This window comes from Haliotis cracherodii, unplaced genomic scaffold (assembly GCF_022045235.1).
Source record: "Haliotis cracherodii isolate W230 unplaced genomic scaffold, xgHalCrac1.p SCAF_13, whole genome shotgun sequence".
In the NCBI taxonomy this organism is placed as follows: Eukaryota; Metazoa; Mollusca; class Gastropoda; order Lepetellida; family Haliotidae; genus Haliotis; species Haliotis cracherodii.
In genome coordinates this window covers 3,868,603-3,886,825 of record NW_027266268.1, presented here as the reverse complement: position 1 = coordinate 3,886,825, position 18,223 = coordinate 3,868,603, and the positions used below count along the sequence as shown (strand labels likewise).

At 40.2% G+C, this 18,223-nt stretch overlaps 2 protein-coding genes across 2 annotated transcripts; both read right to left on the bottom strand.

The window, feature by feature from the left end:
* Positions 1-4,204: 4,204 nt before the first annotated feature.
* LOC139458747 (probable N-acetyltransferase 16) lies at positions 4,205-7,204 on the bottom strand. The gene is made up of 4 exons (XM_071240158.1): positions 7,145-7,204; positions 6,256-6,418; positions 5,570-5,800; positions 4,205-5,416 (listed from the first exon to the last, which is right to left on the bottom strand). Exons 2-4 carry the CDS (start codon positions 6,415-6,417, stop codon positions 4,901-4,903), a joined length of 909 nt encoding a protein of 302 aa, XP_071096259.1. The 5' UTR covers position 6,418; positions 7,145-7,204; the 3' UTR covers positions 4,205-4,900.
* Positions 7,205-8,492: 1,288 nt separating this feature from the next.
* On the bottom strand, positions 8,493-15,748 carry LOC139459358 (acetylcholine receptor subunit beta-like 1). The gene is made up of 6 exons (XM_071240821.1): positions 15,694-15,748; positions 13,760-13,908; positions 12,913-12,957; positions 12,160-12,269; positions 10,365-10,903; positions 8,493-8,929 (listed from the first exon to the last, which is right to left on the bottom strand). Exons 1-6 carry the CDS (start codon positions 15,746-15,748, stop codon positions 8,493-8,495), a joined length of 1,335 nt encoding a protein of 444 aa, XP_071096922.1.
* Between the last annotated feature and the right edge of the window lie 2,475 nt (positions 15,749-18,223).

Here is an 18,223-nt window from a genome sequence, read left to right as displayed (position 1 = left end):
ATGTGGTAGTAGTTATGTTATAGGCAGTTGTGTTGATTGTAAGTGGCAGAAATCTGATTTCAGCACTGGTAGAAGGAGCTTGTTTACAGGCTTGTTTACAGTTTCCAACTTCCAGGGGTTGAGATATATCGGACAACTGAATGTGTTTTACTCTGGTATCAACCAGTAAACCAAAAGTCTACCTCATTATGTTGAGTGAGTGAGTATAGCTTACGCCGCTTTTAGTAATAGTCCAGCAATATAATGGCGGGGACCCCAGAATTCAGCTTCACACAGTGTATCCATGTGGGGAATCGAAACCGGGTCTTCGGAGTGACGAGCGAACGCTTTAACCACTAGGCTACCCCAATTATGTTTGGTGATGCATGTGTGGTATGCGAACATGGGATGGCTGAAAACACAAGGCGCCTGGTAGTTTCTCACTTTCTCTCTTCCAGTTGCGAATAACCACATATTTCAGTCTATACACATTGTAGATGATTCACGTAGCACTAGCAGTTACGAAGTTATTTTCAACCTATTTTCAGTACGTCACTGTACGGCTGGCACTATATAAGCACAATATATAATCTTGAACGCGACGCTAAGCAGGATTTCACCTCACCTCGCATATATTCAGCACAAAAAGAGAAGTGTTATCACGCCAAACATTTCACGAACTAATTGATGCAATGTACTTCAGCTACTGCGTGTCTGATGTAGCTCCAAGTAATTTATCAAGGAGTATGGTGATGGTGTCAAGGTCGAATGTACTATTGTTTTCTTCTACACCTGCACTGGTGAAAACAACTCACCTCGCTTGTTTATCAAATTGTTCGCATTGGGTTGCATGTCATTCATGGTGTAACTGCTCTTGATTTTCTATACAGACAGAACTCAATGTAACTGCTATATAACGGTGGTCTGTAAATAATCGAGTCTGGACCAGACAATCCAGTGAAAGATATCATGAGCAATTGGGATACGATGACATGCATCAACTAAGTCAACGAGCCTAACCACCCGATCCCATTAGTCTCTTACGACAAATCGAACGTTTCTGACCGTGGTCAAGAAATGACTCTTATATTTTCCTGGCAGAAGCATGTGAATATACGCGTGTGTGTGTGTGCAGGCATATATATATAGGAGGAGAAGTTCATTTTCTGATGAAGTGGATTGGTTTTGACTGCTCTGATAATGTTGGAATATACTGTAACTGAACGCAAACAATAACGCATGCACACACAAACTCTGCCATCTGACTTGATTAATACAAGTCAGCATACCGTAGTCAATACATTTAATGTGTCACAGTCTGCGATTTGCAGGTTGTGGAACACATCCACTTCGCTCAATACACATTACTCGTCCGGGATCATTTCAACAAGACGCCCAAGATGCACAACACCTTTCCCGGAACATTTCACCTGGATGCCCTTGGTTCACAAAACCCGCCCCGGATCATCTCACCAGGACGCCCTTTGTCAACAACACATGTCCCGGATTATCTCACAATGAATTAAGCCCTCAACCCACACCACCCGTACATTACAGTTATGTCAAGGCGACTCACCTTAACAAGCGGAAACTCTGAATTGCCAAAGACATTTTCTCATGTAACGAGCACTGGTATTTTGTTGACGGACTAAGAAATATTATCAGGCGAATATGGGATTCGAACCCACGATCATATGACTTTAACACGCCTAAAGTTGGTTGGTTGGTTGGTTTGTTGTTTAACGCCGCACTAAGCAATATTCCAGCTATATGACGGCGGTCTGTAAATAATCGAGTCTGCACCAGACAATCAAGTGATTAATATCATGAGCATCGATCCACGCATTTGGGATCGATGACATGCATCAACCAAGTCAGCGAGCCTGACCACCCGATCCCGTTAGTCGCCTTTTACGACAAGCATAGTCACCTTTTACTGCAGACCTATTCTACCCCGGAATCTTCAGGGGTCTAACACGCCTAAAGAACGCAACGTGTAATTTGAGGTGACACACTTTCGAAGCAACGAAAACATCCTCTGTTGATGGGTATCAAGAAATACGGCCAAGTGTGCCTTTCTATTGTTAGCAACCATTGCCGGACTTAGAACTGATTTAATTGTAATATTGACATTTCTTACCAAAGTATTGTATTATACGTTATGAAGATGTTCATTATAACGAAAATGATATAAATCCATGTACTATATAGTTTACTGAGGAGGAACAACTTTTCGTAATTCTTGAGACTTCTGAATACTAGTATTCACGCAGCTGACAGGATAAGGGGGGGTCGTACCTCGAGGCACTTCCTCGGAGCAAATTATCCCGTGAGGTAGCTTTGCAGCAAATCTATTTAACCTCACCCTACCTCCGTAAGCACATCGCTCGTTGCTGCAGCAACGGAACATTCCCCAACAAAGGTTCTGAATAACTAAACAGTTCGATACATTGTAAATAGCTTTAGTCTATAGATTGATCAGTAACATTGAGTGCTAACCTATCTGGCAACTCATCCATCAGTCAAATGTCTCCCGTTCAATTCCTGGGAAACTGTTCTGGTTCCTGGGAAACTGCTGCACGATTGATATGGACTTCATGTAAATTAAAATCGATACTGAGTATTCACTATTATAGACGTGTTTTTATTTCAATGGTTGCTTTGGACAACAGTATTGATTGATAAGAATGTCTGGTGTTACATAATACCAAATACAAGTTTGGTATGCCTATTATGCCTCGGTTTTGTTTGCCATGGATATTTGATATTGAACGGGCCACACATTTCAGCAAGAGGTCAGTTAATGTGGTTTAAATAATAGTATATTCAGGAAACAAATCAACAGACAACAAATATTGTAGCCGTCGAATACATGTAAAATAGACAAACGGTGTGTACAGTACTGAGTAGAATTGAATATGATATTGAAATAATGAACATGATCAAAACAGTATGCAGTATACCTTGTTGAAGAACTTAAGTTGATAACAAAAAACAGTGTTTACACGTGCACATACATTCAGCTACATAAGAAATTTTATATTTCATATTATTTTGTTGTCTTTAATTCTAAGATGCTTTGCGACTGTACTTTATCCTGCGATATAAAACACTTTTTGAGTTACGTCATAATAGGCTGATATCATGACTGTTCCAATTACCTACCCGGATCTACGTACCTTAATGGTAACATCGTTCTTTCATTTCTGTCAGGCAAGATGTCGCATCTACATCAATATCGATCGGTAAATAGTTTCTTTCAAGTGTAGTGGGTCTGTTGAGGACGTCTGTATATTAGTGACAGCAAGTTGAACGTGATAGGGTTCCAGATGGACACAGAAATAGAAAAGAACGAGTACCGAGCAGTCATCAAATTTTTCCCACAACAATCGTCAACGGTCATCTCAGCAAGTTTGCACACTTTTACAGTTTTTTTTAAGGCGATACTTTTTATATCTATTTAGATTGTTTGATAAATCAAAGCACCCAAAGCCCTAAACAATGAGTGTGGAATATCTGCATTGCCTTCTACTTGTGATCCTAAACCTGAGATGTTGAAAATAGGCAAGGTTGTATTCAGTATGTGAAATCCACCTGGGGTCAAAGCTTTCAAAGAATGACTTTCAAAAATATCTTAACTGGTAAATTCAATAGTGCAGATGTTAGTCCATTAGTCTAAACTTACATGTAGCCCAGCTGACATTTCCCTTGTAAAATTTGAATACGGTAATTATGATATCAATAACCTGAGAAACATCCGACTACGTTTATTCATTATCTTAAACTTTTATTATCTGAACAACTCTTAAAAATGAAACGAAAGTGAAATGTAATTAACATATTAAAAACTAAAATTGATATAAATAATGTTGTCGTGGCTAAAAATTACTTAACATCTATCTATATATCACCTCTTAGTACATATCCAAGTTGATATTACCCTGGATGAAATTTGGAGAGCCAAATAGATCATTGGAGGTACAATGCAATATAAAAATCAGATCGGCATTGGGAGAAGCGGCTTTAAAATATTACACTATTTAATGCAATTGCGAAAACATGGCAACTGGGACATTGTGCACGAATTTTTCATTAAATTTATGATGAAAGGCAAATATATTTTTTTATTTTCGTGGCTGCTGTTAGTAGTACTGTCGTTGTAAATACATTTTTAATATTATTTCAAAGAGTTCTGGTCAGGAGTTTTATACAAAATACGACTCGACTAGATCTCCATTATTTATTTTTCATGCAGATTGGAATTCAACTGGTTGACTTTGAAAGTTGAACAGTACTGCAGTTACAACAGAAACATTCAAGAAAACGAAATTCATTATATTATTGTCGCTATACAGTCATTATAATGGGTTTTCGTGAATGTGAAACTTAGAACAGCAATATGTAGGTTCATCCCTTCTCTTCCAACGAATACGTGAGTGAGTGAGTGAGTTTGGTGAGTGACATTGCTTCTCCAAACTTGCTGTGTTATGTTTCCATGTACACCACGAAAATATATTTCCAAAACAATGGCATTCATTGTCTATTCAAAACTCCATTGCAATAAATTGTTCTGTTGGAATGTGATTACCTATTTCATATGAACAGTTCAAGTATGTGAGGTATCAACATTAGATTTATATTGTTTTGACATGTCTTTCAAAATAATTACTTTAAAATATGTATGATCTTTGTTTGTTTGTTTGTTGCATGTCGTAAAAAGGCGACTAACGAGATCGGGTGGTCAGGATCGCTGACGTGGTTTATGCATGTCGATCCCAATTGCGTGTATTGATGTTCATGATATCAATCACTGGATTGGCTGGTCCAGACTCGATTATTTACAGACCGCCGTCATGTAGCTGGAATATTGCTGAGTGCGGCGTTAAACAACAAACCAACCAACTATAGAATGGGGATGAAGTTATTCTGAGACACACCTTCTAAATGAATGTTCTTCTGAGAGAAACGACTCTTGTAAAATAGCCCCGACGCGTGTCAGGATATCGTCAAGAACCGCGACAGGGAACGTCTGTGGGGTAAAGATAGTAACTGTTATCTTTCCTTTGCGTAAATTCCGAATGAATGCCAAATGAGCTTTGAAATGGTGCGTGAAGTCTTCTGGTGACGATCCGTATATGTCTAAAATATAACGAAAGCCTAACTTAACATTGAAGTAATGTCCAGTCGTCACAAGCTTATATTTGATGCTACGGGATGGACTGCCGAACAAGACAGTTCTTTTGTTAAAAATACTGGGAAAGTTGCCTTCGGTTAGTTTATATGGCACTCTGTGCACATACAGGATTCCTCCCGGAAACAAGAAGTCACGCGTTTCCGGGTCAGAGAGCAGGCAGTGAAGGTCTTTCTGGTTCAAAGGTTGGAGGTCAGATGATGGCTCCTCGACAACACTTTCTGGTATCTCATAGGTATAAACCTTCTGAAATAAAAATGGTACATGTGAATGTACACTGACAATGGACATTTAACTACCAACATTAAGTAAGTAAAAGTTCAACTTGATTACAACTTGCAATTTTAAGTGAAACAAATTATACTGTTGTAGAATGGAAAGGACCGAGCGTATGTTCACCTGCATAGCTATGTGTTCAAAGCCACTATCTGGTTGTAGCAGCTTCTCGGCAATTGCGTTGAACACAACCACTTTTTCATATTTCACTGATTTGATCGTCGACATTGTTTGGTATAGATGACTTCTTAGGGCCTTGTAGTAACCTTGACCCTGATAGGCGTCCTTGACCCTTCCAGCTCTCAGCACAAATGCTTCACGGTTGTCAATCAAAGCTCCACACAGGAAGCCAATCTGAGAAGTGTTATAGGAATATGAGGTGCGGGAAAAGATGAGAGTCCAGTAACTTCTGTTTTTATCAGCCTTACAGAACATATTTACCCTAATTACACAGAAACATTTTCTCAAGGAGTTGCACAAGGAAGATGATGGAACATAATAACTATACATGTACTTACCGAATTAATGAATTAATGCATGAGGGAATTAATTAATAAATGTTGTTGTCAGTCATACAACACCTGCATTCCACCCAGTGTACATAGTAAATGAAATTGAACATGGTAAAAACATGGGATTCAGATCATTCCGCTGACTTGGTTGATGCATGTCATTGTATCCTAATTGCGTAGATCATGATGTCAATCACTGAATTGTCTAGTCCAGATTTGATTTTATATATAGGCCGCACTCAGCCTTCGTACTTCATTTATAGCCTTAGCTTCCAGAAAAGCGAGTTGTATACTTACCACTTCCCCATCTACAATACATAGGAAGTTCATGTAGTTGTCGTCTTCCAAGAACTCAGTATATTTACAAGGGAGATAATCCACTCCATTGTATACTTCGCCAATAGCTAACACATTTTCATAGTCCCTCAGAGTTGCCAACCGAATGGTACAGTTGCTCATCCTACAATATACAATTATATTATGTGTGTGTGAGAGAGAGAGAGAGACAGACAGACAGACAGACAGAGACAGACAGACAGACAGACAGAGTACATCCAAGCACAAAACCATCCACAAATAAAAAAACATATCATGTACAACGGCCGCCATATATGCCTATGAGAGACAGTACATCAACATAGTGGTTTACAATAATATATATTTTTTCAATATTTTACATTGTTCTTAAAATAACACTACTGATATGGAATTCAGCAGGTCACCTTGAGAAAAGATCTTGACGTCAGCACTCTTCGTCGATAGCGTTATCGAGCACTTGGTACAATTATCCTAGTCATAGAGTTAACCATGTCGGCGCGCGAGATAACTGTTTTATGATCGATGTCCTGATTTCAGCGTGACGACCGTTCGCTTTCAGCCTCTGAGCCTCTCATCATGCTGTGTGGGACAAGTGGTACATCTCTCCGACCTGTATCACTACCTACATGTACCTCACACATTAAACTGACGTATATGAGGAAATGGCTGTTCGAAGTAGCGTAAGCTCTCGAAAAATAATCACCATAACGGTTTTGTTCGTCACGTCGTGTGCGTGGGCTCGTTTTCTTCGCGATGTGGCTGCAAATGTACCTCTTGTCGTCATAGTGGTGCATACATGTCATCTTTAAGCCACACGTACTTACTTTGAGTCCATTTTCCAACCGATGTGCGCTTAAATCTTATTTACCTGGGAGACAGTGTTGTTGTGTGTAATAACCACTAACAGTGTGATCTACTCACGTTGGCCTTCTAAAACTCGCATATCATTGTTTGCTCGACCTAGATACCTCTGACCCCGAGAGAAGGTGGGAACAGGTCTGGAGGATGGTATACTTTTATCTCCAAACGCTTAGAGACAATGTCAAGTAGATCTCCCCGTGGCTGTGAACCAGAGCCGTTGTTATCGCCGCTGCATTTCAGTTATATTACAGCCTGTGGTAAATAAGTGAGTTAAGTCTGTCTGAAACCAGAGTCAGGATCATTCCCCCGCCATCATTCGTCCTGTCAATAACCGAGTCCGGGACAGACACATTAAGAGCGGCTGTCCGCACATCCGGGCATCTCCAAAATCACAGAGGAAACAACTGTGTGATAGAATGAGTATTTATCTGAGCTGTCGAGGTGCAATAATAACAGTCAGTTCTACCCGGAGCCCCGTTATATTGGCTGCTGAGGAATTGGGGCATTCTAAATAGTGCCTTTGTATAATGAATTCATGATTACATATGCATATTCCAGATATAATTAGGTCAGGAGGACAGAGGTGTGGCTGAGGCAATGTCATAAGAATCATATAAAGAATTGACCTCAATATCTTTTGCGTTTATGGAGGTAGGAACGTAAAAACCGACGTCCAACTTTGCATAATTCCGCGTATTTTTTGCGTTTATGGCTTTTACCGCTATAAAGGCAAAGACTTATTGAAGTCGATTCTTATAAATAAATAACAACAATAATAACTTCCATGGCTGCTTATTTAATCGTTAAGGCAAAAACCTGTTGACAATAGTAGAGTGACATTGCAATAATGCAACACAATCCCCGCCCATTCTATATGATCCAGTCAGGAAATAGTAGTCTGTTTTTGGGACGTGGCTTTTTTTCTTTTCGGCTTTTAGAAACAAACTCGCAAAAAATATTGCTTGATTAGCCAATCAAATGCCACGGAATTGCTTTGATTTTTTTTTATTTAGGCGAGCCTGATGACACTTATGGTGATGAATGTCATTGTTTATACAGAAAGAATACCTGTAAATATACTACAGAGCATGTAGTATAATGATATAGACAGCTTCTTTCAAGAAATTCATTTATCTCAGCAACATTAGTGAGTGACATCTTACTATCATATTCACTATATTGCGTAACAATCACTTTTAATGTTCGAGGTATACGGGGCATTTTATATCATAAACATTCTCGGCTCCATTGATATACAAAAACATATTTACCTTTTGAAGACTTTTATAACATTTCGTTATTTCTGTTAATAAAACACTTACTATACATGCATCATTATTCCAAACTGGACGGAACTACGTGGAAGCATAATAGGTTCCATACATAACCCCAAGAAATACAACAGTAACAGCAATAAAAATAAACGTAAATACTCGAAGAAAAAATGCATCCAGGCATTTCGCCAAATCTTGCCAGGTGACATCTTCGGCTACTTCATGTTTACCTCCCTTGTCACTCCAGGCAGAGGAGACGTTAGTGGAACATGTTTTGGTCCTGGGTGTATTCATGGAGCTTGTTGTTCTTGAAATATCGCTGTCTTCTAATACCATCCCCTGTGGCCTCACCGTTCTGGACTTGTGTTTAACCCCGGCGCATCCAGCCATGACTCTGTAGAGGAGCAGCGTGCCGTGAGTCAGGGGCTTCTTGTCATCCTGGTAATACAGCCACAGGACCAGGGTAGTGAGGAACGTGATCAGTGTGCCCAGATTCATCACCAGCGTTAGGTAGATCTCTGAAATGCACATCAAGTGTAGAGAACAAAAATCACACACTTTACTACAAATGCGTTCAAAAGTATAAGGAATCATCTAGGGCATGTACTGGTAACTTGGGTACTCAGGTCGAGTGGGTACTGAGTAGGACCCGGGTACCTCAAGGGCTGCCCGAACCCGGATATCACGTGGTATAGTAGCAAACATTAGCTTGAAGTCAATGGTTACACTACAAGTCACTAATGTTCGCATTTCTTTCTGACTATGCACACATTCCTTCTGACTTTCATACGGTCAACTTCAGTGAATGCATGACCATATCGTTTTATATGTGTATCTGAATACATTTTGCCAGGGCTATAGTCAAACTATTCCCAATCGGACATTTTGTACCCATCACTTGAGACCTACAGCGGTTAGCAAAGTAGGGTAGGGTAAATGGGGGTGGGGTAGCCGTGTAATAAAATTTGGAATCGTCCCAGCCCTAGAATCACCCCTGCCAATGAACGTTATATCAGCATTTTGGAGAAAGTGATGCAAGGGTTGGCTCTTCGGCAATAATTAAGTCATACTGAGCTTTAAGGATAACTGTAACCTGAATAGTGAGATTCTCACGTACATGTATATGCATCTTGAAAAAGTTAATCTTATTTTCATGTATCGCGAAATATGGAAATATCGATATATTATATAAAATTTGTCACATCTTGATGAGTGTGCCACTAATGCGACGAAGAAAACTATGCATATCAGCGAGTCGTATAATGCGTTGCTAAGAAAAATTGAAAGATTGAAAGGTTCGACAAATAACTATTTTCGGGCGAACAGTTACAAAATTTGTCCTTTCATAATAGATTTTGGTTTATGCATTGTACTATGAGAATGTCACTTGAAATTAGAAAACAACTCTGTTCCGTCACAAAATTTAAAAGGGGGCACGGGTGGCCCAGTCGTCTAAGGCGCCACGATTCGATGTGCATAGTTGCGTCTCTTGGGTACGCCAGAAACCTATGATTGTGGGTTCGAATCCCGGTTCGCCCCGATTATGTTTCTAAGTTTGTCAGCACCATGCATACTTGTGCTCGTGGGTTTCACCGAAGTGGTAAACGTCTGAGACATGCGTCACTTCGGGCTTTCCTCCCACATTAAGCTGACGCGCCGTGATATATCTGGAATACTGTTAAAAGCGGCGTTAAACCCAACTCACTCACTCATAAATTTAAAAAAGATACGTTTTTCAAAGGTGGCCATCTTGTATGGAAATATATATAGCACGCGGCGCCTAATTATGATCCAGGTGTATGGAGGTCACCTCTGTTCTCAGAGTAGTAAACTGTGCCTTGTTACTAGTAAATGGATCGTGTACATGGTCTGTACATTGTCTAGGTAATGGTGATGTCTAATCAAAGTTATCTCTCAAACACAATGTTTCAACACGAAAGCTTCTATACATACGCAGAGCTGAGGTTCTTGTTGATATGGCTGGAAGACTGTCAGAGATGAGCGTCAGCAGCACTGTGAAGGACAACAGAACAGTCAAAGAGTAGCCGATCTTTTCCCCAGATTCAACAGGCACTGCAAACACGCCTGTCATGAGAAATGAACTCAGAATAAGCGGCAGTAACAGCGTCAATCCATAGTATTGCCAGCGTCGTCTGAAGGTCAGCGAGTACTGGATATCCCTGTATTGTTTGTTGAAGCCCCCATTGAAGTCACTGAGTGAAGCAGATGTGTGTGTCAGCTCCCATTCCCCATGGGCAGAGTACAATTCTAACGTTATTGGTTTGTCTGGATCTGTCTGGATGTCCAGCTCATCAGTTGCATAGGTCCAACCGGTAATGTTGATGATGCAAGCCTGAACATCAAATGGATAGTTAGATATGTCGATGGTACAAGATGTTTCTAGTCTCGTTGGAGGAATCCACAGCATTTTCCCATCATTGAAGACTCGGAGGGGGACTCCCTCTTGCCCAATTGGTCCAACTTTGTTCATTCTGTGAATTTGAAATTCCAAGTCACTTGTTACTATTTGCCTCTATGTTGCTAAGGTGCACAATCATAATACCGTAAGATATTACATTCATTAATATCGCAAACTGCCTATGGATACACGTATACATTCTGTGTCAATATACATTCGTAAAACCCAAACCCAAAAGTCACCGTTAGTTTATCTCAATGCCGTAAAGCTGATATTTTCCGAATTTCAGCATGGAGACATTATTCACTTTGAAGACATTGAAATAGACGCCTTCAGTTTCTATTATGGGAGTGGTCTTGTCAATGTCATATATATTTCACACCAGTCACTTGAAAAAAACTGAGAACTATATAACAGATAACATATTTATGATCAGTATGTTTTAAATGCTATGCTTTAAATGGCCAAACTGTCCTTCAAAAGAATTAGTGAGTTAAAATATGAAAATTAAAAGCCATATTGTACCTGCATTCAATACATTTGCGTTGAAATCATGCAAATATATCTAGTAAGTAAACGTACGTTCTACATAAAACCGTGATATATGGCCACGTTTGCATACGTCTTATATTCAGTTGGGGACACGGGTGGCCCAGTCGTCTAAGGCGCCGCGATTCCCTGTGCAGAGTTGCGTCCCTTTGGCGCGCCAGAAACCTATGATTGTGGGTTCGAATCCAAGTTCGCCCCAATTATGTTTCTAAGTTTGTCAGCACCATACTTGTGCTCGTGGGTTTCACCGAAGTGGTAAACGTCTTAGACCTGCATCACTTCGGGCTTTCCTCCCACATGAAGCTGACGAGCCGCGATATAACTGTAATACTGTTAAAAGCGGCGTTAAACCCAACACACTCACTCACTCACTCACTTTTATTCAGTCACTAGCATGCAAAAGTGTCCATAAAACCCTTCATTAGTTACATATTTATCTCACATGTCCCTGACCAGGTTCCCTTGTGTCCATTTCCACAAAGTAATCTTAGAACTATGAGCACTTAAAGTTTACCGTGTATTCAGTATACAAAAGTATTTCAACACCATGACAAACTCTTTTGGTGATTTGTTTTCATCCGCACTTGAATCACTTAATCCACGACTGAACTAATCTAGTTAGTGTTGGCTTTATACACCCGGGTTCGTTTCACCACATTGATACAGTGGGTGTTGTTTTGAACAGGATTTAGCCATATTATTTTCGTAAAAGGAATGACTGATTACGCCCTTAACATTTAGTAAAACATGATTATCGTTATTATCAAAAACGTTGCTTACTCATTGGACACGACTAGGGGTGGCGTCCACACCTCCTTCTTTTGCAAAGCCAAAAAGTCTGTCCCATTGTATTGATTGGAGTTCCAGGTTAACCTTTCATCCCTCCAGGTCTGGTCAGAAACAAACAAATCGTCATGGTATTCTAACTCATGCAAGAAGCAATATGCATTTGAATTTGTTTTGGTGACAAAGTCATGATGGACGTGTCTTGAGTTTCTTCAATTCTAGACTAGAAATGCACACTTAAACAAAATAATATATTGATCGCTGGGCATTCAGAATATCCTAAAAAAAACTATTTTGAAAAGATAATATTTAAAAGAATATGTTTGCTTAAAGCCGTGTAAATGGAGGATGTGGTCGTCATTTAGTTGGAACAAAGCGTTCATATGATGTCATGATGATATGGCTATTTGGGTGGTGGAGTAGCCTTGTGGTTAAAGTGTTCGCTCGTCACGCCGAAGAATCGGGTTCGATTGCCCACATGGGTACAATGTGTGAAGCCCATTTCTGGTGTTCCCCACCGTGATATTGCTGGAATATTTCTAAAAGCGGCGTAAAACCATACTCGGTCACTATTTTAACATTTACACAAACGGCGCCAGTATCAACTTTCGTGAAGGTTTATCATATAAACGGATACAATGTTAGATATTTATTTTTCAGGAAGGTCATACATCAACATAAATACAAGATGTAATTTATTAACATTTGTCCCATTAATGATATCATAGGATGCATAAAATATCTCACCGTAAACCACAGGCAGTTGACAGACATAGATTGAGTCGCCGTGTCCTGTAAAAAAGATCAAGAATACATTACCTTTGTCCTGACCACACAAAGATGTGATGTTTGACTCTTGTGGTCGAAGTAAACAGAATGCATGTAATGTCTGTTTATGAACATTAAAAATTAGATTATTGTTTATGGAATTGGTAACTGCATGCAAAGACGGAAACAAGACACTCCACCACCCTTTTATCTGAAGGTAAATGTCTTTTAATTTATTTAATTTGTAACTCCAAAAATGTCAAAGCTGAAGCACATCTCATGTGGGTCTAACCATTACTTCCAAACGTACGGTATGTTCTTCTATTTCTTTACTATACAGTTCCATTTCCTACTGTTGACACGGGTCCGCCTTCATGAGAATGTATAGGAATACAAGAACGTGATGATAATATATGGCCACGTGGCTTGAAATTACGACACTAAGCATGATCACGCAAGTAAGTCTTGATTTAAGCAACGAGCGTCTACGGAGGCCGTATGAGATGTTGTAATGCATCTGTACGTACGATACTGTTAAGCGAGACCCTATGTGATGTTGTAATGCATTTGTACGTACGATACTGCCTACGGAGACCTTATGTGATGTTGTAATGCATCTGTACGTACGATACTGTCTACGGAGACCTTATGTGATGTTGTAATGCATTTGTACGTACGATACTGCCTACGGAGACCTTATGTGATGTTGTAATGCATCTGTACGTACGATACTGTCTACAGAGAACTATGTGATGTTGTAATGCATCTGTACGTACGATACTGTCTACGGAGACCGTATGTGATGTTGTAATGCATCTGTACGTACGATACTGTTAAGCGAGACCAGCACCATCTGTAACGAGACTTGGGTCTTCAGCGCCGGACGCACTTGGGCGTCGTAGTCAGTCAGGAGAACCCTCCTCAGATTTGTGGAGGTGTTGGTGAACTGTACGGAACACTCGCAGAGCAACCACGCTGGAAATATGAAAAACAATGGACGTGTTGTCCAATATTCTATAATTCAAAAAACGATTGAATACAAAGTATTTGGTTCAGTTAAGACATTTCTTCCTGAATTTAGCAATTTCTTTCATTTAAGATTTTTAATTTCAGGTGACCCTAAATCTATTATAGGGAGGTGAGGGAATCAGGGGAGGGTCATGAAAAAATGGACTTTATAATAAAATATATAGTGCTTTTGTTTTTTTGGACATTGGGCTGGTCACCCAAAATATGACAGACATTAGGGGAGGGTCATTATTTTCAGTACATTGGTGCATCAAAAACCTCTGTCACATCCATCCTTTAAAAAATGACCGATCCCTTACTAGGATTTAAAACAACATCTTTGACCACGTTTCTTACATGCAAGTAACCATAATGATTATTATACGAAACACTGTTTATTGTGTTCATTTGAGTGATGAGTGACATTCATAGGATTTTACTTACGTTTCCATCTTTAATCAGTTTGTATTACTGAAACCCATATTTTCCGAATTATTATTCTGGCATTTTGATTTGGGGTCAACTAAGTCTGCAAAACGCCAACCATATGGCCAACCATATAATGATATACCATATCCTTTCTACAACGATGCATTTCTCTGGGGATTGTTTGCAGTAAAGTATTTGTTTGTTCAGTTTTATCACGACGGCCTGTAAATAAGTCTGGATCTGTGGTTCACATTGTGATCAAGTCACCACGAGCAAGGATCGAGATCAATCCATTTGGACATCTTACGACATACAGCTCAGGAGGTGTGTTGTTTCCCGGCCTACACGACAGTGATAATGATGCTTGCGGTCGTCTGGCCTCAGTATAACCAGGGAGTGTAGACCTGTGTAAGGAGTGGGCACTAATGGATTAACGACTGAAACAGCTGGTGAACAGCCAACTCGGCATGCTTCAGAGAATTTGATTGCCATCATGCCGTCCGTAATAACCCGAGTCGTTCCGAGACAAGCCGAACGTCGGCCGAACGGGCAACGGTAAACTTAGGTAAGGTTAAATGGGGTTTAGCGTCGCGTTTGAGAGAAAGAGAGAGAGAGAGGAGTGAGAGAGTCACAGAGAGAGAGAGTCAGAGAGAGAGTGAGTGAGTGAGAGAGTGTGTGAGAGAGAGAGGAGTGAGAGAGTGTGAGAGAGTCACAGAGAGAGAGAGATGGTTTACCGTTGATACCCCAGTCAGACACACTATACTGACTCGACCATCTTTTAACGTCTTTTGGTAGGATGCGACCGGGGATCGAAGCATCCACCTACCGCTCTCCGTCCAGACAATCTAGACCATGGAAGCGGCCGGTAACGGTGAGTAGTAAGAGGTGAGCATTGTGATTACACAACTCATGGTACTCCGACAAACCTTCCGGGTTTTGATGAATATGCAACATAACTGATTGCTATGGAGATCCTTTGTCACCAGGGTCTTTGGAGCAATCTATGTATACCTCAAGCAGATCTGTTCCTGAATACAACCGCTGAACATGTAGACGCCATGGTTTATCCAATAGCAAAGAAAATGCTGTTGAAAAGAAGTAGCTCCACACCAGAACAATATAGCACTGGGAGCATTTGTAATGTTCCAAACGGATAAATCTACACTTGCAAGATATTTTGTTACCGCGATGGTTACATAATGTCTTGATGTTCGAGTGTTAACTGAATAACTACGTTTCTCCTGAAAATGATTTTCAGCAATTTTTGATACAATATCGCTTCTCTCACGTGTATTTAATCGTTTCAATGAATCACCAGCTTACCTTGCATAATTAGCAGCACGTGAATCACCATGTTGACGCATGTCCTGTTGGCCATTCCTGGATTCTCTCTGACGTTACGGAAGTCTGTATGTGCCTTCAGTGATCTCGAGGTCGCTGGCTTAGGTTGTCACCGCGCCCATCGAGTTCTGCTTGACCGCGGGATCATAGTAGGTCTTTGTGTATAGGTTGGGTCAGTTTGTCCCACTGTTTTAGACAGAAGTTCGACGATGCGTACGCCAAAATAAAAGCGGACCGACGGATAAAGGGGTTAACTTCAAGAATGTCTTTATCCTTTTCTTTGTATTGATCAGAGCGGAGTAATGGACCTACTGGCTGTAAGTAGGCTTTGTCGAGAGGTACAGGTAAACACAGTGTTTACCTTTTCTTTTAAGAGCGGGCAAAGAAACATTCTAAATAACGCCGGTTGTTTTCATACATTGATGGTGGCTTAAATAAAACATTTATGTCGGTGTTTATCCTTGGCCTTTCTGTATCAGAACGTGTTTCGTGCAAATATGATTCACCAGTAGTGGTTTGACGTGATGTTATGAAAGAAACTTCCCCGTTTAATTGAACTAACCACGTAAACTCGATGGTCATCTGGTCTATGAAATGCGTCAGTTTGGACATTCCTCCAATATAAAGCTGACTCGCGTTCACATGGAAATAATTGTTTACGCCCAATTCATTCAACTAATTAACCTACCGCCGCCTGCCATTCAAGTCACGTTTGATCAAAGAAAGTTCGATGTGATTTCAGCATACTTCAAAACTGTCGGAGTTACAAACCAACATATATTATGATAAAGGTCAGATTCTAAAATTCCAAACAGTAAGAAAACTTGTGAAATTGAAAAAAGCGAAAATTGCCTGAATATTTTCTTTTATATATATCTAGAACTACTGGTGGCAATTATGGTTGTGTGAGTGGCGGATGCTCCCGGTAATAGGACATGCTTTCCCTTTTCGCGAACACCATCAATGATTTTCAGCAATTCGTCCATATAAGTAATAAGTTTGCCTCGGGTTTAACGCACATAATCCTGATCGCTGGACATGCTGGTTGTCGCGTATTTATTTTGTTGCGATATGAACAATTTAATTGTTTGGCTCCTATTGAGCCCTTAAATATTCAATGATCGGTACCGAAGAGGTAATGCCACGATGTCTAGGTTGTTTTTTTACTACACTGTCCTCCTACCTTGGGGCACGGGCGGCACGGGCGGCCCGGTCGTCTAAATCACTGCAATTCACTCTGCAGAATTGCGTTCTCTTGCGTTCTCTTGGTTGAGGGTTCGAATCCCAGTTCGGCCCTATCATGTTTCTAGTTTTGTCTGCACTATACCCATGCTTGTGGGTTTCACCCTAGTGGTAAACGCCTGAGACCTGCATAATTTCAGAGTTTCCTCCCATATTAAGCTGATATAGTGAGTGAGTGAGTATTTTCTTACGCCGCTTTTAACAATATTCCAGCAATATCACGTCGGGGGACTTTTACAAGTGGGCAATATAAAATCATCATCTGCGATTCTTCCGCTCGTAACATTAACAAGAAAGAAAGAAAAGCGAACTGCTTTATCATAAAGCTGGAATATTGGGTCAACAATCAATAAACAAAATTCATATAAACAATCATGAACATGTTATTTGATCATATTTTTATCCTAATTATATCTTTATATTATTATTTATAGTCGTTCTTTGAGGAATAAACTTGTGAATTAAACATGTATGTATCTACTGGTCAGTTTCAGGTACAAACTATACCTGTAGATATCTTAACCTCCCAATGAACTCGGGCTTATCACGCTTCACAAGTGAGCAGCTGGAAGGGTTGCCCCCTTCAGAGACTCCTCGTTCGAAATTCAATCATATTACTCACATGGAACCTAAACAATGAAGTGGCCATGCTGTACACTTGAGACGAATGTTTACGTTCCGGGAGATTGTGTAAATGAAAGTGTATTCTGTACTACTTTTAGAAACGAAATTAGAAGTGTTTGTTTGTTTGTTTGGTGTTTAAAGTATATTCCAGCTATATGACGCCGGTCTGTAAATAATCGAGTCTGACCAGACAATCCAGTGACTGACGTCATGAGCATCGATTCACGCGATTGGGATACGATGACATGCATCAATCAAATCAGCGAGCCTCACCACCCGATCCCGTTAGTCGCCCTTACGACAAGTATTGTGGCCTGTTACCGAAAGCATGGGTTGCTTAAGATGAACGTTTTACATTTAATGGAAGTAAATTTTCTCATGTATACCCTTCACCCCACAAGCACTGGAGTCCACGGAGTCTTCCCTGACCTGGGATCACACGGGGTTATACATTCGCGTGAGACAGCAAGGAAGATGAACATCTTCATGGTACGAACAATATACACGAGTACTTTAGGGGAAGCTACGTCACTTGTACCGTTGTCTTTACACTGCCGAAAAACCTTCTCATTATACGATCAAAAAGATTTATCTCCAAAATATCCAAAGCCACAACCTAAGTATGAAAGTAACAGATGCAATTAGT

Coding starts and splice junctions, on each gene's coding strand:
- LOC139458747 (XM_071240158.1), bottom strand. CDS start 6,417: ATGAGCAACTGTACCATTCGGTTGGCAACTCTGAGGGACTATGAAAAT. Junction 5,801..6,255: donor GTATTGTAGATGGGGAAGTG/GTAAGTATACAA, acceptor AACACTTCTCAG/ATTGGCTTCCTGTGTGGAGC. Junction 5,417..5,569: donor TTGAACACATAGCTATGCAG/GTGAACATACGC, acceptor TTTTTATTTCAG/AAGGTTTATACCTATGAGAT.
- LOC139459358 (XM_071240821.1), bottom strand. CDS start 15,748: ATGGCCAACAGGACATGCGTCAACATGGTGATTCACGTGCTGCTAATT. Junction 12,958..13,759: donor TGGTCTCGCTTAACAGTATC/GTACGTACAGAT, acceptor TCTTTTTTACAG/GACACGGCGACTCAATCTAT. Junction 8,930..10,364: donor AACAAGAACCTCAGCTCTGC/GTATGTATAGAA, acceptor TGTGCATTTCAG/AGATCTACCTAACGCTGGTG.